At 52.9% G+C, this 21,098-nt stretch overlaps 2 protein-coding genes across 5 annotated transcripts in view; one reads left to right on the forward strand and one right to left on the reverse strand.

Annotated features, from left to right (window-relative positions):
- The window catches only part of GLB1L2 (galactosidase beta 1 like 2), a 33,945-nt gene extending 16,107 nt beyond the window's left edge, over positions 1–17,838 (forward strand). For both annotated transcript variants that reach the window (XM_073584965.1, XM_073584966.1), the window contains exons 7-19: positions 5,752–5,833; positions 6,008–6,072; positions 6,647–6,731; positions 6,814–6,951; positions 7,463–7,543; positions 11,453–11,559; positions 11,866–12,012; positions 13,281–13,352; positions 14,848–14,926; positions 15,325–15,412; positions 16,407–16,518; positions 16,841–16,957; positions 17,232–17,838. In XM_073584965.1, the coding sequence (XP_073441066.1) occupies positions 5,752–5,833; positions 6,008–6,072; positions 6,647–6,731; positions 6,814–6,951; positions 7,463–7,543; positions 11,453–11,559; positions 11,866–12,012; positions 13,281–13,352; positions 14,848–14,926; positions 15,325–15,412; positions 16,407–16,518; positions 16,841–16,957; positions 17,232–17,318 (1,260 nt within the window). In that variant the 3' untranslated portion in view covers positions 17,319–17,838. The remainder of the gene's footprint in view (positions 1–5,751; positions 5,834–6,007; positions 6,073–6,646; positions 6,732–6,813; positions 6,952–7,462; positions 7,544–11,452; positions 11,560–11,865; positions 12,013–13,280; positions 13,353–14,847; positions 14,927–15,324; positions 15,413–16,406; positions 16,519–16,840; positions 16,958–17,231) is intronic.
- Positions 17,839–18,778: 940 nt separating this feature from the next.
- Positions 18,779–21,098, reverse strand: part of B3GAT1 (beta-1,3-glucuronyltransferase 1) — a 74,176-nt gene continuing 71,856 nt past the window's right edge. For all 3 annotated transcript variants that reach the window (XM_073584971.1, XM_073584968.1, XM_073584969.1), the window contains 2 exons: positions 20,705–20,805; positions 18,779–19,264 (listed from right to left, as the gene is read on the reverse strand). In XM_073584971.1, the coding sequence (XP_073441072.1) occupies positions 20,719–20,805 (87 nt within the window). In that variant the 3' untranslated portion in view covers positions 18,779–19,264; positions 20,705–20,718. The remainder of the gene's footprint in view (positions 19,265–20,704; positions 20,806–21,098) is intronic.

Below are 21,098 nucleotides of genomic sequence, written 5' to 3' on the forward strand. Positions count from 1 at the left end.
GCCTCCCCCTCCCTGCCCAGGGATGGGGTTGAGAAGCACCTCTAGAGAGCCCCCTCGGCGGCCCGGCTCACCTTTTCTTAATAGGCCGGGACCAGGTAGTCCGCCTCTCACCCGGCGGGGAGATCCGTGAGCGCTGCCCCCGGCGGGTAACGCCGCACGCGGAGCGCGGCCGGAGCCCCGCGGGCGGCCGCGGCCCCCGCTGTATGGGGGAGATCCGCCCGCCCGCCGACTCCGGGGATAGCCGGAAGCCCCGCCCACTAACTTCCGGGGGCGGAGAGCGGCGGGCGCGCACAGTGACCGGGGAGCTCCCGCCCCCCTCCCTCGAACGCCGCACGTGGAGTGCGGCCAGAGCCCCGCGGGCGGCCACGGTCCCCGCTGTATGGGGAGGTCCGGAGTCCACGCGCCCGCCCGCCGACTTCCGGGGGTAGCGGAAGCCCCGCCCACTAACTTCCGGGGGCAGAGAGCGGCGGGCGCGCACAGTTACCGGGGACCTCCCGCCCCCCTCCTTGCATTTCCTCGCCGAAGTGGGGCCGGAAGCCGCCCCCTATCTCCCGGAGTGCGAGTGCCCCGGCAAGTAACGCCGCACGCCCCGTGGAAGAGACGCAAGGTGGGACATTACCGGTGGGTAAGTGCAACCCCGTTACGAGTGCCGCACTAGTAGTCAAGGAAGGGGTTATCCTCCTCCTCCTACCCTACCTTGCAATATGTCTGGCAAAGGGAAAGCTCACTCTTTCCTATACGCTGTTTGCGTTTCCTGTGGGGTCAGGCTGCCTAAAGCACAGCCGGGTAAATTTGTGAAGCCTGCGAGTCGGAGCGAGCCCAGGAGCCCCCCATTGTTGCAGAGCCCAGAGGTCAGGACCCTCCAGAATGGGCGGTGTCTTTATCACACTCTATGATGTCCCTTACAAGGGCAATTGAGTCTCTCCAAGGCCCAGGCAGGGACAAGGATGGTGGTCTGCCAGCGGAAGACAGCTCGTCCACGTCTCAGGACCCTCCGACCGTTAGAGGCCGCTCCAGCACCAGACAAGCTCATAGCAAGAGAGCTCGTTCCCCGTCGGCCGGACCCTCTGGGGCTTCGGTGGCGGGTATTAGGGTATCTCGTTCCCCGTCGCCGAGCTCAGGAAGCGAGCAGGATGAGGAGGAGGAGGAGCCCTGGAATCCAGAAAGCCTGGGATACCAAGACTCGGTGGACAGCCTCATTGAGGCAGTCAACCAGACATTAGAGATCGAGGACGATGTGTCCACGGCCTCAGGTCACAAGGTCTCCTTCAAAAAGACCAGGCGACCGCATAGAAGGTTTGCCACGCATCCGGAGTTCGAGGAGCTAGTTCAGAAACATAGGGAACACCCGGATAAGCGTTTTGCAATGCAAAAAGCGCTGCAAGCTAAGTATCCGTTTCCTCCTGAACTCCATAAGGGATGGGTGGAGTCGCCAGTAGTGGACCCACCGGTATCACGTTTAGCGTCAAGATCGCTATTGTCGATACCCAGCGGTTCTTCTATCAAGGACCCAACTGATCGCCTTATAGAGGGGCTTGCCCGCTCGGTGTATGAGGCAGCGGGGTCGGCCCTAGCCCCCTCCTTTGCGGCTACTTGGGTGGCTAAGGCCATGGTTTCATGGGCGGACGCTCTGCAGAATGCCCTCCAAAACAGAGACCTGCCTGCGGAGGTCTTGGAGGTGACAAATCAGATCTTAGGGGCAAGTGATTTTCTCGTCAGCGCCTCTCTGGACGCGGCCGAGTGTTCTGCGGTGGCAGCAGCAAATGCGATCGCCATTAGGCGAGCATTATGGCTGAGATTGTGGAAAGCGGATTCTATCTCCAAAAAGTTCTTGACCTCATTGCCTTTTCAGGGCAATCGGTTGTTCGGTGAGAAGCTTGATAAGCTTATCTTAGAAGCCACAGGGGGGAGGAGTAGTTTCCTCCCGCAGCAGAGGACTTGGCCAGCATTCAGGCAGACACAGAGGCGTTTTCGGCCCTTTCGTAACCCCTGGAGGGGGACTTCGGCCAGAGCATCCACCTCCGCAAATGATGGTCAGATTAGGGAAAGGCAAATCTCTTACAGAGCCAATCCGCTGGGTAGAGGCCGAGGCCGTTTGCCCAGAACAAGGGGGGCCAGATCCCAAAAGCCTCCAGCAAAATGACTCGAGGCGCTTCGTACCTACGGACGACAGAGTGGGCGGACGCCTACTAGGGTTCAGCCACGTTTGGGTCGCAGTGGCATGCGACGCTTGGGTGGCAGAATTGATATAGTCCGGGTACAAGATAGAGTTTCTCGGACTCCCGCCACGGCGATTCTTCCGTTCCCGGCTTTCCGGAACAGAATCGCAGGCGGAGAGTTTGTTACAGGCCATAATGACGCTACAGCGCAACGGGGTCATTGTCCCAGTACCGAAAAGCGAAGAGACACAAGGTTTTTACTCCAACCTGTTTTCGGTCCCCAAAAAGGACGGGACAGTAAGGCCAGTATTAGATCTAAAAATCCTGAACAAATTCATCAGAGTCAGGCGGTTCCGGATGGAATCCCTCCGTTCGGTCATTGCAGCCATGGATCCAGGGGAGTTCCTGGCCTCGATCGACGTGCAGGATGCATATCTGCACATTCCGATTTTTCCTCCACACCAGAGGTTCCTGCGTTTTGCGATCGGAGGGCGACATTTTCAATTTGTTGCTCTGCCCTTCGGTCTGGCCACTGCTCCCAGAGTCTTTACGAAGATAATGGCGGTGGTTATGGCCACCCTGCATGCTCGGGGCATAACGGTACTACCTTACCTGAACGACCTTTTGGTAAAGGGGCCGTCGTTTCAGGCGTGCCAGGAGAATGTCAGTATCACGCTGGATACCCTGGCGCGTCTAGGCTGGTTGATCAATCGGAACAAGTCGTCCTTGGTTCCAGCCCAGAGAATCGTATTCCTAGGCATGGTTTTCAACACCTCCCGGGGGCTGGTGATCCTCCCTCAGGACAAGGCGCGAAAGATCAAACAGGGGGTACGGAACCTTCTACAGCCAGGCTCCAGATCCATCCGGTACGGCATGAGTGTGTTGGGCAGAATGGTGGCGGCGATGGAGGCAATCCCGTTTGCCCAGTTCCATCTCCGTCCGCTTCAGCATGCGCTCTTGTCAGCATGGGACAGAAGGCTGCTATCCCTCAGTCATCGGTGCAATTTGTCTCCGCTGGTCCGACGATCACTCCGATGGTGGACTCGCGACTCGTCTCTGGTCCAGGGGAAACCCTTTCCCCCGGAACAGTGGTTGGTGGTGACGACCGATGCAAGCCTGCAAGGTTGGGGAGCAGTTTTCCAGAGTCACACAGCCCAGGGGCGGTGGTCCATTCAGGAGATAATTCTCCCGATCAACATTCTGGAGATACGGGCAATACGATTGGCCCTGCAACATTTTCAGTGTTTCCTGAAACACCGGCCGGTGCGCATTCAGTCGGACAATGCTACAGCAGTAGCATATGTCAACCATCAGGGGGGCACGCGCAGCCAAACAGCCATGCGCGAGGTTGGACTGGTACTGCGTTGGGCCGAAAAGAACCACGTGGTAATTTCAGCGGTGCACATTCCGGGAGTCGAAAACTGTGCGGCAGATTTTCTCAGCCGACGGGGTCGCGGCAGGGGAATGGTCCCTGCACCCCGAGGTTTTTCAACAGATCTGCCAACGGTGGGGGACACCAGACGTGGACCTTATGGCATCCAGAGAGAACGCCAAAGTGCAAAGGTTCGTCGCTCGATCCCTCGACCCGCAGGCGATCGCAGCAGACGCTCTGGTGCTTCCATGGAGCCAGTTTCGTCTCCCGTACTTGTTCCCCCCGCTACCTCTGCTTCCAAGGGTCATCAGAAAGTTAAGGAGAGAGAAGGTTCCAGCAATTCTGCTAGCTCCAGACTGGCCTCGGAGGGCCTGGTATGCAGATCTGGTTCAGCTAGTGGTGGACGTACCCTGGCGTCTACCAGATCGGCCGGACTTACTGTCCCAGGGGCCGATCTACCATCCGAACTTAGGGGCCCTGTGTTTGACGGCGTGGCCATTGAATCTTGGCTGTTAACACAGGCAGGATTCAGGCGCGATGTGGTGGCCACGATGGTGAGTGCCCGAAAGCCTTCCTCGGCGAAGGTATATCATCGGACTTGGGAAGTTTTTTTCCGTTGGTGTAGGGATCGCGGAGTGGCTCCTCTGGTTTTTTCAATCCCCAACGTACTAGCTTTTTTGCAGGCAGGGCTGGACGCTGGATTGGCTCCGAGTTCGCTCAGGACGCAAATCTCGGCCCTGTCGGTCCTTTTTCAACGAAAGGTCGCTTCGGTCTGGCAGGTTAAGACGTTTATGCAGGGGGTCGCACATTTAGTACCCCCCTATAAGGCACCGACGGAATCATGGGACCTGAACTTGGTGCTCAGGGCCCTTCAGGAGCCCCCCTTCGAACCCTTACAAGAAGTCTCCTTACCTTACCTATCCAGGAAGGTCGTTTTTCTGGTAGCTATTACGTCTATTAGGCGGGTTTCGGAATTGGCGGCTTTATCTTGTAAACCGCCGTTCTTGACTTTTTATAAGGATAAGGTAGTTTTAAGGCCAGCTCCTCCCTTCTTGCCGAAGGTTGTCTCTGCATTTCATATCAACGAAGACATTGTCTTACCCTCGTTTTGCCCGGCACCGGTGCACAGGGTAGAAAAGGCTTTGCACACACTGGATCTGGTAAGAGCTCTTAGGAGGTATGTGACAAGGACAGCATCTTTCCGCCGGACAGACTCTCTATTCGTGATTCCAGAAGGGCGGCGGAAGGGGCTTGCTGCGTCCAAAGCGACTTTGGCCAGATGGGTTCGCCTGACGATTCAAGAATCTTATGAAATCAGTGGCACGCCGGTTCCGGCAGGGATCAAGGCGCACTCTGCTCGAGCAGTGGGTGCCTCATGGGCACTGCGACACCAGGCTTCAGCGGAACAGGTGTGCAAAGCAGCTACTTGGTCCAGTTTGCATACGTTTGTCAAACATTATAACGTACATACCCAGGCATCCTCGGATGCAAGCCTGGGAAGAAAGATTCTCCAGGCAGCAGTTGCGCACCTCTAATCAGGGGCGCAAAATAGCATGGATTGGGTGAGCTAAGATCCCGCCCAGGGACTGCTTTAGAACGTCCCACAGTCTCTGTGTCCCCCCAATGAGACGAAGGAGAAACATGGATTTTTGTGAGTACTCACCGTAAAATCCTTTTCTCCGAGACGCTCATTGGGGGACACAGCACCCACCCTACTAGCCAGTTGGCTTTTGCTTATTTAAAGTTATACAAATCCTTATGTAAGGATCAGGGTGGTCCCTTTTCCAGACGTATAATTTCTTGCCTGAGTTTAAGGCGCGTTCTCCTACTGCTTATGCACTAAACTGAGTTACGCCCGGTCTGGGGGCGAGGGTGTATGCGGCGGAGGAGGAGCTAACTCTTTTTTTGTATACTTAGTGTCAGCCTCCAGACGGCAGAAGCACACACCCACAGTCTCTGTGTCCCCCAATGAGCGTCTCGGAGAAAAGGATTTTACGGTGAGTACTCACAAAAATCCATGTTTTTCCCTTTTTGATCATTTCTTTTTGTATCATGTGCATATGGGGCCGGTAATAATAATAATTAGTTCCCAACTTCCCGGCTCCATATGCACATAATAATTTTATACTTTGGTAAGTATGCAAAATGGCGGCATCTATTGGTTTTAGTAAATATCAGGCTGGTGCCGGGTTCTCCTTACTATGTACATTGTCGCTGCAGGCTCTGCTACGCCGCGGCATCATAGAAACGTTATTGACCTCCGACAATAAGGATGGGATAAGCTCGGGCAGTATGGAAGGAGGTAGGATGGGATCTCTAGAGTTTCCTTTTTTTTTTTTTTTTTTTTTTTGTCTGGACGTTATTATGGCGAGCACTTTATGGTGACTTTGGTTTGCCCTAAGTTTACCCGTTACCATGATGGTGTAATGTATTTCTCACTCATCATCCTTTACAACCTTGCTTTTCCCATGCACAGTCCTGGCCACCATCAATTTCCAGAAGATGGAGCCCATACTCTTCACGTATCTAGAGTCCATGCAGGTAACGCACACGTGTAAGGTCCTGGTTGTCCGGTGTCGCCACTTACTGACTGCAAGTGGAAAATTGTACAAGTGCTCTGCAAACATGAGCACACATAAGTACACAGAGCTGACACCTGACGACGGCTCCGGCCCATCAGAGATCATATTCGCACTGTTCAGCAATATACCTGCTAGTATCTATTCCATGCATGTGCTATCGGCCATATTACAGCCACAAGTCCAGGCCCAACCACAGGTCTCAGACTAACGGCGCCATATCTTAGGACTTTTGCCTCCCTCTGTTATTCCTCCTGGAAATGTCAGGAGAAAGATTGAAACCTGTGTTACTATTCCCCTTGTCAATATGGAAAATGGTCACACTTAGTTCATTCATTAATTTCCATGAGAAGGAATGGAGGAACGGCACAAGACATCATTTTGCTGGTAAAATCAGGGTAAATGGCGCATTGTCCGGCAGTTCCAGACTATACGAATGTCTGTTGAACCCTAAGATGAGGCGATGTTCTCCACCTCTTCTCCATAGATGAGGGTTCATCTCGGTGAGTGTGACAATGGCTCTCTCGCCCTTGCAGGGTAACAAGCCGGTGATGGTGATGGAGTATTGGACTGGGTGGTTTGACTACTGGGGAGGGGATCATCACGTCTTTGATGTTGACCGTAAGTAACGATTCTCTGAATGCCGATCATTGAGCCATTCACTAACTCCCGAGTCTGTTTATTGCAAGTTCTGTCTTTCCAGAGATGGTTTCCACAGTGTCCGACGTGCTGACTAAAGGAGCCTCAATTAACCTCTACATGTTTCATGGCGGCACCAACTTTGGATTCATGAACGGAGCTCTGCACTTCCACGAATACCGCGCCGATGTCACCAGTTACGGTGAGGACGAGGTGCGGGAGGGACGGTGATCCCGGAGAATGTGATGCCATCTCTGACAATTATTAGGGTGCCGTGTTATCTTACATGAACATTTCGCTCTCCCCACATCCCGTGCTCCCTGCACTCCGGACCCGCTCCTCCTCCATTGTTAAAAAACATGGAGAAAGGAATTAAACACTGGGAGGAGGGATCTGCAACTGCAGTGTCTCGTTGTGTATGTGAGACTTCATGCCAGAGGCAGCGGGGAGCAGAAATTGTGTCTAACCTGATTGTGGGGGCGTATTGTCCAGGATTCGAAAAACAAGGCTGCTGTCTTCCAAAAACCATGCCGCCCCGTCCACGGGTTGTGAGGGTGACGCCGCTCATCGCCAGTCACTGATAACGTGGGAGAAGTCACATGAATTCTGAACTCTTGTTATCAGTGATAATTTCAAATAAAAGGTTACTCTCCTCTGGGAGTCCACATTATGTGACGCTCTTTTATATTGTTATTAATGCCTCTTCTGTCCAGATTACGACGCTCCACTGACCGAGGCCGGCGATTACACCTCCAAGTACTTCAAACTACGGGAATTGTTCAGCAAACAGTATAGTAAGTTCGGCCTGTCATGTTGAGGGGAGTAGTTCTATCTCGCGTTACATCAATACACATAAGAAAGCTGTCAGCCAAACACTTGGCAAAGACAAGTCGCTGCCGAATCCTTCAGTCTCCCTCCTCCCTCCATCCAATTCTTTCCTCCCTCCTCCTGAGTGAACACTTCCTATCATCTCACTTTCCTTTCTTCCTCCCTCACTCCTCTATCCTGACCCCTCCTCCATCCCCTCTGCCTCCCTCACTCCTCTGTCTTGACCCCTCCTCCGTCCCTTCTGCCTCCCTCACTCCTCCGTCCCCTCTGCCTCCTTCACTCCACTATCCGGACCCCTCCTCCATCCCCTCTGCCTCCCTCACTTCTCTGTCCCCTCTGCCTCCCTCACTCCTCTGTCTGGACTCCTCTGTCCTGACCCCTTCTCCGTCCCCTCTGCCTCCCTCACTTCTCCGTCCCCTCTGCCTCCCTCACTCCTCTGTCTGGACTCCTCTGTCCTGACCACTTATCCGTCCCCTCTGCCTCCCTCACTCCTCTGTCCTGACCCCTTCTCTGTCCCCTCTGCCTCCCTCACTCCTCTGTCTGGACTCCTCTGTCCGGACCCCTCCTCCATCCCCTCTGTCCCCTCTGCCTCTCTCCTTCCTCTGTCTGGACTCCTCTGTCCTCACCCCTTCTCCGTCCCCTCTGCCTCCCTCACTCCTCTGTCCTGACCCCTCCTCTGTCCCCTCTGCCTCCCTCACGCCTCTGTCTGGACCTCTCTTCCTTTCTCACTCCTCTGTCCTGACCCCTTCTCTGTCCCCTCTGCCTCCCTCACTCCTCTGTCCTGACCCCTTCTCTGTCCCCTCTGCCTCCCTCACTTCTCTGTCCCCTCTGCCTCCCTCACTCCTCTGTCTGGACTCCTCTGTCCGGACCCCTCCTCTGTCCCTTCTGCCTCCCTCACTCCTCTGTCCTGACCCCTTCTCTGTCCCCTCTGCCTCCCTCACTTCTCCGTCCCCTCTGTCTACCTCACTCCTCTGTCTGGACTCCTCTGTCCTGACCCCTTCTCCGTCTCCTCTGTCCGGACCCCTCCTCCATCCCCTCTGCCTCCCTCACTCCTCTGTCCTGACCCCTTCTCCATCCCCTCTGCCTCCCTCACTCCTCTGTCCTGACCCCTTCTCCATCCCCTCTGCCTCCCTCACTCCTCTGTCCTGACCCCTCCTCCATCCCCTCTGCCTCCCTCACTCCTCTGTCCTGACCCCTTCTCCTTCCCCTCTGCCTCCCTCACTCCTCTGGACTCCTCTGTCTCCCTCGTGCCTCTGTCCGGACCCCTCCTCTGTCCCCTCTGCCTCCCTCACTTCTCCGTCCCCTCTGTCTACCTCACTCCTCTGTCTGGACTCCTCTGTCCTGACCCCTTCTCCGTCTCCTCTGTCCGGACCCCTCCTCCATCCCCTCTGCCTCCCTCACTCCTCTGTCCTGACCCCTTCTCCATCCCCTCTGCCTCCCTCACTCCTCTGTCTGGACTCCTCTGTCCTGACCCCTTCTCCGTCCCCTCTGCCTCCCTCACTCCTCTGTCCTGACCCCTTCTCTGTCCCCTCTGCCTCCCTCACTCCTCTGTCCTGACCCCTCTTCCATCCCCTCTGCCTCCCTCACTTCTCTGTCCCCTCTGCCTCCCTCACTCCTCTGTCTGGACTCCTCTGTCCTGACCCCTTATCCGTCCCCCTGCCTCCCTCACTTCTCCGTCCCCTCTGCCTCCCTCACTCTTCTGTCCGGACCCCTCCTCCATCCCCTCTTCCTCCCTCACTCCTCTGTCCTGACGCCTTCTCCGTCCCCTCTGCCTCCCTCACTCCTCTGTCCGGACCCCTCCTCCATCCCCTCTTCCTCCCTCACTCCTCTGTCCTGATCCCTCCTCCGTCCCATCTGCCTCCCTCACTCCACTGTCCGGACCCCTCCTCCATCCCCTCTGCCTCCCTCACTTCTCTGTTCCCTCTGCCTCCCTCACTCCTCTGTCCTGACCCCTTCTCCTTCCCCTCTGCCTCCCTCACTCCTCTGGACTCCTCTGTCTCCCTCGTGCCTCTGTCCGGACCCCTCCTCTGTCCCCTCTGCCTCCCTCACTTCTCCGTTCCCTCTGCCTCCCTCACTCCTCTGTCTGGACTCCTCTGTCCTGACCCCTTCTTCGTCCCCTCTGCCTCCCTCACTTCTCTGTCCCCTCTGCCTCCCTCACTCCTCTGTCCGGACCCCTCCTCCGTCCCCTCTGCCTCCCTCACTCCTCTGTCTGGACTCCTCTGTCCTGACCCCTTCTCTGTCCCCTCTGCCTCCCTCACTTCTCTGTCCCCTCTGCCTCCCTCACTTCTCTGTCCCCTCTGCCTCCCTCACTTCTCTGTCCCCTCTGCCTCCCTCACTTCTCTGTCCCCTCTGCCTCCCTCACTCCTCTGTCTGGACTCCTCTGTCCGGACCCCTTCTCCATTCCCTCTGCCTGACTCCTCCTCTCTCTCCTCTGTGCCTCCCTCACTCCTCTGTCAGGACCCTTCCTCCGTCCCCTCAGCCTACTGAACTCCTCTGTCTGTCCACTCTGTCTCCCTCACTCCTCTGTCCTGACCCCTTCTCCATCCCCTCTGCCTGACTCCTCCTCTCTCTCCTCTGTGCTGACCTCTCCTCCGTCCCCTCTGCCGTTCTCACTCCTCCTCTGTCCCCTTTGCCTCCCTCACTCCTCTGTCCGGACCCCTCCTCCATCCCCTCTTCCTCCCTCACTCCTCTGTCCTGATCCCTCCTCCGTCCCATCTGCCTCCCTCACTCCACTGTCCGGACCCCTCCTCCATCCCCTCTGCCTCCCTCACTTCTCTGTTCCCTCTGCCTCCCTCACTCCTCTGTCCTGACCCCTTCTCCTTCCCCTCTGCCTCCCTCACTCCTCTGGACTCCTCTGTCTCCCTCGTGCCTCTGTCCGGACCCCTCCTCTGTCCCCTCTGCCTCCCTCACTTCTCCGTTCCCTCTGCCTCCCTCATTCCTCTGTCTGGACTCCTCTGTCCTGACCCCTTCTTCGTCCCCTCTGCCTCCCTCACTTCTCTGTCCCCTCTGCCTCCCTCACTCCTCTGTCCGGACCCCTCCTCCGTCCCCTCTGCCTCCCTCACTCCTCTGTCTGGACTCCTCTGTCCTGACCCCTTCTCTGTCCCCTCTGCCTCCCTCACTTCTCTGTCCCCTCTGCCTCCCTCACTTCTCTGTCCCCTCTGCCTCCCTCACTTCTCTGTCCCCTCTGCCTCCCTCACTTCTCTGTCCCCTCTGCCTCCCTCACTCCTCTGTCTGGACTCCTCTGTCCGGACCCCTTCTCCATTCCCTCTGCCTGACTCCTCCTCTCTCTCCTCTGTGCCTCCCTCACTCCTCTGTCAGGACCCTTCCTCCGTCCCCTCAGCCTACTGAACTCCTCTGTCTGTCCACTCTGTCTCCCTCACTCCTCTGTCCTGACCCCTTCTCCATCCCCTCTGCCTGACTCCTCCTCTCTCTCCTCTGTGCTGACCTCTCCTCCGTCCCCTCTGCCGTTCTCACTCCTCCTCTGTCCCCTTTGCCTCCCTCACTTCTCTGTCCGGACTCCTCCCCCGCTCTCTTCTGGAGGTGGTCCATCTCCCCTGAGAACAATCTTAATCGGATGTTAGATTCCTTACTGCCCAATTCTTCTGATCTACTGGTGGCGATTCGGGAGCCCAACGCACATTGGATGGTCATTCTTACCCCCAGACATCGGCAGGTTTGGACGCCTTTTATTCTATAGTCTTTGCTGCCATAATTGCATTTTCCAGTAGTTGTGGCAAATGAATAGCGACCTTGGATGTCCATCCCCTTTGGGGTATAACTCAGTTTTGGGGGTTCCCTCATCTGTCCTCTCTGGTAGTTGTTGACATCTCTCCATTATACAATGAAAACTATAAGATTTTCTCTTCTCCACACAGCCATGCCGCTTCCCCCCGCACCAGCACTGATCACAAAGTCCACATATGGTGCCGTGACTCTGAAACGCAGCCTGTCCCTGTGGGACTCATTACAGCTGATTGGAGAGGTAGGCGATCTGTGCGGCCCCAGCACACGCAGGATATATATGTGTGTGTGTGTGTGTATATATATATATATATGTATCCTCCACTCTCCCGGGACGTCCGTTATATGTATATTCCCAGGATGTGACGGTGGAGGATACACCATGCCGGTGCGGACTTGTCCCCACACTGCGGTGTCGTCTGATCCTGCAGATATGAGGGCTCCTCTGCTCCTATTCTCATGGCTGTAGATAGTGATGGAGCTGTGTACACTAAACGGTGGAAAGTTTCTAGTACAACATATAACCCGGTGACTACTGTTTCTGCAGCCGTATAAATCTGAGCTCCCAGTGAACATGGAGAACCTGCCGGTGAACAACGGAAACGGCCAGTCCTATGGCTACACCCTGTACGAGACAGTCATATATGGCGGCGGAAAGTTCCAGACTAGGGGGAATGTTCGTGACCGTGCTCAGGTGAGGACGGACTTTACATCTTAACCCCTTTAAGGCTATGTGCCCACGTAGCGTTTTAAAACGCTCACTAAAAACCGGACTCCTTCCCAGAAATCGCGCGTTTTTTTCCGCGCGATTTTACCGCGATTATGATCGGGATTTTACCGCGATTTTCGCGTGCGATATTCAAGCACTTTCCAAGCGATTTGAAGCATCGCTTGGAAAGTGATTGACAGGTTGGTCACACTCGTCAAACATAGTGTTTGACAAGTGTGACCAGGTTTTTACTATTGAGGCTGCCTATGCGGCATCAATAGTAAAAGATAGGATGTTAAAATGCTAAAAAAAAAATAAAAAATCGGGGTATATTTACCTTCCGGCGTCCCGCGTTGCATTCCCGGCCTCAGCGTTCCCAGTAATGCCTTGCGAGACCTGTGATGACGTAGTCTCGCGTTGCTATAGCGATCTCGCGAGACCACGTCATCACAGGACTGTGCCGCAAGGCATTACTGGGAACGCTAGGCCGGGAATGCAGCGCAGGACGTCAGAAGGTAAATATACCCCGATTTTGTATTTTTTATTCTTTTTTTTACAGGGGTATGGTACCCAGGGCCTGGAGGACAGTCTCCTCTCCTCCACACCGAGGGTACCAACCGCACATGAGACGCTTAACTTCCCGCATGGTGGGCATAGCCACATGCGGGAAGTAAGCGATTCTCATGCATTCCTATGGGTGCGGAATCGCGGCAATTCTTTGCGATTCCGCACAAAAGAATGAGCATGCTGCGATTTTTTTCCGTGATGCGATTCCGCCGCGGAAAAAAGCGAAGCCTTAGCACAGCATGTGCGGAATGCCATAGGAATACATGGGGGGCGTTCTGTACACGATTTTTAAACGTTTTCGCGCCGAAAATCGCGGCAAAAACACTTAAAAATCGCTACGTGGGCACACAGCCTTAAGGGGTTTTCTGGTGTCCTAAATGTTCTGTCCTTAGGTGCAGTTTACAGCACTCGCCCTCCACAGGTCCAGCACTGCGCCAGTCTCAGTTGCTAATGACTTGATGGTGTCACATCAACAGCGCTGCCGCCAATCATTCAGCTCAGTGGCTTGTGCCATTTACAAGGGCTGAGCTCAGTGACTGGCTGCAGCCCTTGCAGACGCAGCATTTTTCCAGCTGCCCCGCACTGATCTCCCCCATCTCGTCTGCTGTGCCTTGGCAGCGTTCCTGCGCCATCTGGTGGTCGTCCAGTGCATGTTCAGTGTGACCGTCTTCCTCTTGGTTTTGCAGGTTTTCGTCAGTGGTCAGTCTGTGGGATTTGTGGATTATAAGAACACGGAGCTGGACATCGCCGAGGTCCCGGTAAGTAAACTGTGTCCGTTATTTCTGTGTGTACAGGACGAAGAGCAGAGGCGTGGACGCAGCGCACACTGACATCCCTAACTGTCACAGGAGAGCTCTGCTAGTTCTGTGCCGTTTACACACAGTGATTGTGACCACCATGGGTTACACATGATTCGCCACCTTCTTTGCCATGCATTTACATTTCTTTTCATTAACTGAAAACGTCTTTTAGTTTTTCCGCAGATTTATAACTTTCCAGGTGTTTCGGTGTCTCAAGCTCTTTGGGTGTAAAACAGAAAGTTTCCATTTTGTGACAACAAGCAGAGGCAGAAAAGTTGTCATGATGACTTTTAATTGATAAAGCTTCATGGCCGATTCTCCATGCTGCAGCTGCTGCATGCGGCCATGATGGCTGCAGGAATACTGAGGTGTCACCTGACATTGCACGGCCATTGTCCTCCACATGCAGCGTGGGATCGGCCTCATGCTGCAGCGAGTAAACTCAGAGGTGTGAGCGATGTGTTTCCATTCAGTGACAGCAAGCCAGGTCCGATACCATGCTCATACATGTGCATACAACACTAGAAGATGGCCGCCGACCACTGGCAACATGAATGATGCCCAAACCGCACCTGCATATGGTGACCGATGGCACCATAATCTTATAGGTAATGCCTGGAATCGTGCAGCCGCAGCATGGAAATCCGACCAGCCATGGTGCCATATTAGTGAGCAATGAAAAAATGAGGATGATTGACCTCATGGAGATCAACATCCGACACTGCGGAGACACCATCACGTGTTTCTCAACGCAGTGATTCTAGAGCACTGCTCCCATCCCTTATGGGAAATATGTAAAACATGCAAAATATCAGCCGCAGAGACACCATCACATGTTTCTCAACGCAAGCAATGACTAGCCAGGTCTTTCACAGGGAAGGAACAACCACGGGAAGGGCAGTCTCCAATGAAGAAACCACCTATGCCAAAACATGGTATCCATCCACAGACAGCTGTTTCGGGGTATTGCCCCTCATCAGTGTGGAGTAGGAAACTGGCTGGTAGGAGCAATGCCTTGATCTCCATGAGGTCAATCATCCTCATTTTTTCATAGTCTGCTACTAGGCATTGCTCCTACTAGCCAGTTTCCTACTCCACACTGATGAGGGGCAATACCCTGAAACAGCTGTCTGTGGATGGATACCATGTTTTGGCATAGGTGGTTTCCTTCATTGGAGCCTGCCCTTCCCGTGGTTGTTCCTTCCCGGTGAAAGACCTGGCTAGTCATTGCTTGCGTTGAGAAACGTGATGGTGTCTCCGCGGCTTATATATTTGCATATTAGTGAGCAATGGCCAAGGTAAGGTTTCCGCCTCTGCTTGCTGTCAGTGAACGGCACCATTCTTGTTGAGCAGTTGAAGCCCAATGTGACAGAAGGTCGCAGAGTTTTATATATAATATTATGAGAACCCCTGAACACGGCGCAAACTAATCTTGATCTCATTTCTGCTCCAGGGTTACAGAAAGTTGCGAATATTGGTAGAAAACCGCGGACGAGTGAATTACGGAGTCAGAATAAATGATCAGCGCAAAGGTATCTAAGAGGAAGAAGTGTATGGCTGTCTAGAACAACAAGTCCCAGCATACGAGGTGACAGGTCCCTGTAGTTCTAGAGGTCATGATCTGGGTATGAACAACTCTGCCCATCATTTCCGCTACAGATCACAACTCCTTTCCTCTGTCTGCTTGTAGTCGCCTCCAGGGGGCGTTCCCTGCACAGACTTATTAATGTCACATTGGTGACAGCCGGGTCCCAGCAGCCGAAAGGTGCATGATTGAATGGACTGCGAAGCATCAGAGGCGGCACGTGTCCCTACATGTTATAACTACCCCTTCCCCATAGGCCCAAAGATCTCAGTGAAGCCACAGCCGACATCTGACCGTCCAGTCATTAATCTTCTCCCTGGTCTCTCCTTTTTACTTCCAACTCAGGTCTTGTTGGTGACGTTTTCCTGCGAGATGTTCCACTGAGGAATTATAAGATCTACAGCCTGGATATGAACTCTACCTTCATCAGGAGGTGAGAGCAGCGTCCGTCTGTGCCACTCGTAGACTCCGGACCTTTGCTTTTCATCCCATGCCCAGTTTTCAAGTGCTGGAGCCGCCTTTACTAGGACCAATATGGTGGCTGCAGTGGTGGATGGACGGCCAGGATGAATGCAACATTTAGTTCATAAGTGTTGCTCCATCTCATGGCAATGTATGGTTCTGACTTACCACTATGCCTCCCATCCCAGAGGAAACTGCCACGATACCGATCTACATCAGGGCACCGATTTATGGAAACTGCGGCGTATCGACAACAGGGCACCAACATATGGAAACTGCGGCGTATCGCGGCAGGGCGCCGGCGTATGAAAACTGGTGGATCGACAACAGGGCACCAACATATGGAAACTGCGGCGTATCGCGGCAGGGCGCCGGCGTATGAAAACTGGCGGATCGACAACAGGGCACCAACATATGGAAACTGCGGCGTATCGCGGCAGGGCGCCGGCGTATGATAACTGGCGGATCGACAACAGGGCACCAACATATGGAAACTGCGGCGTATCGCGGCAGGGCGCCGGCGTATGAAAACTGGCGGATCGACGGCAGGGCACTGGCGTATGGAAACTTCGGTGGATATATACGGCAGGGCACCGGCGTATGGAAACTGTGGTGGATCGACAGCAGGGCATCGACATATGGAAACTGAGGCGGAGATATAAGGCAGGGCACCGACGTATGGAAACTGCGGCGAATATATATGGCACGGCACTGGTGTATGGAAACTGCGGCGTATTGACGGCAGGGCATCGACGTATGGAAACTGCGGTGGATATATACGGCAGGGCATCGACGTATGGAAACTGCGGTGGATATATATACGGCAGGGCACTGACGTTTGGAAACTGCGGCGGATCTACAGCGGTGAGGATTTTGGTCAGAGGCGCAGGGTCTACAGGGGAATATTGGCGCTAGATTGGAGGGTTTTCCACGTGGTGTCATCTTCTCCCTCTGTTCTCCACAAGTCTGGACAACATCCAGTGGTCGGATGTTAGCGAGGAGAAGACTGGTCCGGTATTCTGCCAGGGAGCACTCCAGGTGACCTATTCCCCAGGGGACACCTTCCTGTCTATGAAGGTAAATCTGTTGTGGGAATTATCTGCAGGTGTCAGTAACTCCCTGATCCCCAAGACATGGTGCAAAAGTAACAAGGGAGTCCGAAGTCTGACCGGCTGGGCTGTGGCCTTTATATTGGGGGTTAGGTGCAGCTTTCTGTGACCGGGCAGGGCTCGGCTATACATTATCATTATACCTCTGTACAATCTCCGACTATGTGCTCACCCCTCGTATATGCTCTCCTATATGCGTATATTTTCTGACCTCTCCGTACCAATATGTTTTGCCCTCTCCAGTCTTCTATGTTCTGACCCGAGCACTCGGCTGCTTTGTTCTGTTACAGGGATGGAAGAAAGGAGTAGTGTTTGTAAATGGGAAGAACCTGGGCCGATACTGGGATATAGGTCCTCAAGAGACGCTTTATTTACCAGGATCCTGGTTATGGCTCGGAATCAATACAGTGAGTAGCGTCACTCTCCTGATCCCACGTCATGGTTCCCCTTCAACTGTGGTGTAAGGGGTTCAGGTTACAACTCTACATAGAGTATTGAAGCTCTCAGTTGTCTCCATCTCTTGGCCCAGTAAAGGCTCTCCAGTGTGGGCACTGGGGGTAGGGACAGATGTGAATGTCTTCCTGTAACACCAAAACTGGGGGTCTGGCTTAACCCAGACAGATCACTAGAGAACCTAATGATGACCCCTAAAAACAGATTGTAACCCCCTTTCTTTTGTAGATAACAATATTTGAAGAACAAGAAGTCGGCAGCTCGTTATATTCTGTGGATTCACCTCATCTAGGAAGGACCCAGTATGTGGATTAACTGAAGGAACTGGTATTGTACGAGGAGCAACTGGGTAGAAGTGAAGGACAGCCAGCGTGTGTCCTGTCCGTCCAGCCGGTCCATCTCCCTGTCCGTCCAGCTGCCCCCCCCCCCGGTCCATCTCACTGTCCGTCCAGCCGGCCTCCTGCTCCTGTGTACCCTGGACTACAGCAGGTCAATGGCTCAGTTATTGCCACACTGGTACGAAAACTAAATCCCACCCCGCAGGACACGGTCGCTGCCCTATGATGTCTTCCTGACAGGTTCTGGTCCGGTATCCTGATATCGCTTAATCAGAAACAGGAGAACAAGCCAAACAAAGACGTCTTCCAAATTTCTGGAGCTTTCAACAGAGTTTTTTTTTTTTTTTAACTGGGATTTTATTTATAATTTTAAAAACAAAAAACTCTGATCTCAGGGTCCGGTGGGTAAATTGTCTGCAGTGATGACTGTAACATTGTATTTTATAAGTTATTTCTAGATAAAAGGGTCGTATTTAATGTTGATAACATTAGGGGAACGTCACGTCTTTTCCAGTCATTTTATTCAAATAAGTTTTTTTTTGTTTTTTTTTTTTTGAATTCATGAAGTCACTGAGCTCAGTATTCAGTAAATGTTAGAAATGAACGTCCCCCTGGTACACGGCTCTCATCAGATCGTATCTGGCCTTTTAGAGACCCTCTCTTAGGATCTGTGGGGGTCCCACCAGTCCACAATTGACCGCTTTGTATGTTGGGTGTAGAGTCCAACACGCTGGATACTTCTAACACCTGAGGGTTTGTTACAGTTGTACCCAATTCAGTGTTACATCACATACCTCTGTCCTGCCCTGACTGTTGGTTCCAACATATCAGCCACATGCTAGGGGTAGTAGTACCTGGAGAGCCGCAGGTTGCAGACCACAAGACACACCATTTTCATACAATCTCCAGCAAACAAGAAACATTTCACAAAAATACTTTTTTTTCCATTTTAAATATGCAAAAAAAAAAATCTTGTTCCAGGAAGGAGAAAAAACTACTTGTTTTAAGAAGAGCAGCCGCAGGGCGAGGACGGTGGGCGGACGTCGTCTCAGATTAGTGCAGCTTGATGCCTCTTTCTTCATTTTTAGCAACAGGAAAAAAAATTCATCACTGTAGCCAGAAGGGGGCGCAAGAAACCTAGTAGTTAAAACCATCACTTATCGGCAAACACTGCAGCTAGTTACCGAGCAGAGTGAGACGGCGGGATTACTCCATGATGGACGTGTTGTACCTCCGCCAGAGAGATGAGTTAGAGGCAATGTAGCCACAGCAAGCCTTGGACTAAGACCCCCAGGACTCGGACATGTCATCATTAGTACAGTCTGTGCCATTTTCCCCGCCAGTTCTACCCTCCACCAGCTGGTCCCAGTACAGCCAATAATTGGAATTATTACATATATAAGACCAGTGCAAACTGTCAGGATGAAAGGTTTCAGATTTGCATACTGAATCATTTTTTTTATTATTTGCTGCAGTAAATCGATATGAGCTTGGAGAATCATTGGTAAATATTACCAAAGTTAGGAAACCGTCAGTAAGGCGATATCCAGGTAGAAGTGATTAATTCAACCATTTCATGGAATGACCAGCAGATGGCAGCACCTGCAGTAAGGTCAGTGAGCAGCGCCGCTGATGATGGGGTGGACAGACATTGGGGGCTTCAGTCTGGAGAATGTCACTGCTGACTGCAGAGAATGGAGCGACAATGGCGCAGGCTGTCACTGACCCGCGGGAGCACAGAGGGGGGACGCAGCTGCCTCCTTTCTCCACATTTGTCTTTCATCACATGTGCTGTGCTTGTAGGAAAATATAACACACATGGGGTCCTGTGCAAACCGGGGCCGATCGCTGCCAGAGGAGAACTCGTCCTCAAAGTTTCTCTTAGAGGCCCAAGCGGCGATCAGTAACCCAAGGAATCAGCCCCTAAATGGAGAGAAAATATGGGGGAGACATCAGATCCCATCCAGAGACCCCCTACAATAGATAAGTCTCATCATCCAGTCCTGGGATGTTAATAAGAAAGTTAGCCTTTATGCTATGGTTTTATACCAGTGCTTCTGTGAGTATATGGACTGATATATACATCTGCCATTATCCCCCCCCCCCCCCCCCCGACCCCTCTATTCAGTTAAAGGCGAAAATTTGAAAACTTTCTGCAGTTTGCAATAAGACAGTGAAATAAGAACCATATAAATATCTGAACACGACTTAGAAGAAGAGGTTTATCCAAATTCAGTACAAAATGACTGTTTTCCTGACTGCTGCAGTCTCCGGATTATTCATCCCTTCATAACCAGTGTAGTTAGCACCTAGTAGAGCCTCCCTAGCTGTTGTGACCTGCTGCAGACATGATGCATAACCAGATATGCATAGAACTTGGTAGAGTCCCTCTGGCTGTTATGCATAGCCAGACATCCATAACACATTTCCACAGGTCATCACATCTGCAGCAGGTTATCACAGCCAGAGGGGCTCTACCAAATACTATGGATGTCTGGCTATGCATGATTTGTTAGAGCCCCTCTGGCTGTGACGACCTGCTGCAGACATCCATAGTACTTGGTAGAGCCCCACTGGCTGTGATGAACTGCTGCAGAAGTGATGCTGATGCATAGCCAAGACATTCATAGCACGCCTGCAGCAGGTCATCACAGCCAGTGGGGCTCTACTAGATACTATGGACATCTGACGACGCATCACTTATTGCGTAGCCAGACGTCCATAGTACTTGTTAGAGCCCCTCTGGCTATTATGACCTGCTGCAGACCTGATGTATAGGCAGACAACCAGAGTACTTGTTAGAGCCCCTCTGGCTGTTACTACCTGCTCCAGACATGATGTATAGCCAGACGGCCATAGTACTTGTTAGAGCCCCTCTGGCTGTTATGACCTGCTGAAGACTTGATACATAGCCAGACACCCACCTACTGCAGACGTGATGTATAGCCAGACATTGGCTTTGAGCAGCGCTTCTGAGGGATCTTAGCCCATTCCTTGTGGGCACTGATCTCCAAATTACTAATATTATCCATGAGGAATGGGACAAGACCCCTCAAAAAACACTGCTAGATGCCAATGTCTGGTTATACCTCACATCTGCAGCAAGTCACAAGAGCCAGTGGGGCTCTGCCATGTAGTATAGATGCTGGTCATAATAGTGTCAGGAAAAGTGGCCTTTTGTACAGAATGGGGAGAATTCTCTTGTTTCCAGTTGTGTTCAGATATTTCCAATAAATCAATGAAACGAGAACAATGTAAATGGCGGAAAGTCTGTGAATTTTACTATGAAACTAGATTTCCATTGTGGGCAGTAATTATGTGTTACCAGAGGCATTCCCCCCCCCCCCCGCGGGCCGTGCTCACCTGTGGATGTGTCCTCAGATCTCCACATTGGGGTCTGTGAATCCTTTCTTCCCCTCGTTCACCAGCACGGGCTTCTCCGTCCGCGTATGCCAGACCAGGATCTAGAAACAGGAGTACATTGTATACAGTCTTAGATCCCCTGCACATTATCCAGTGCATCCTATGCATTGATTCAAGGGGTTTTCTGGCTATAGAGACCCCTCGTACAGGTTTGACCTCTGGGTTTCCCCACTAATCCTGAGGTGCAGGTCAGTATTCCTGGTGGACCAGGCGATTCACCTGGTACTTTGTGCCTCCCACAGGGTGTAAGGGAGCTTGGCCGCTCTTTGTCTCCCCCCCAGCGGTTGGATCCCCCATTAGATTGACTTGGCTGGCTGGTGTGCGCTCCGTCCCC

Source organism: Dendrobates tinctorius, unplaced genomic scaffold (assembly GCF_039654945.1).
Source record: "Dendrobates tinctorius isolate UK_male_01 unplaced genomic scaffold, ASM3965494v1 ptg000086l, whole genome shotgun sequence".
Lineage (NCBI taxonomy): Eukaryota > Metazoa > Chordata > Amphibia > Anura > Dendrobatidae > Dendrobates > Dendrobates tinctorius.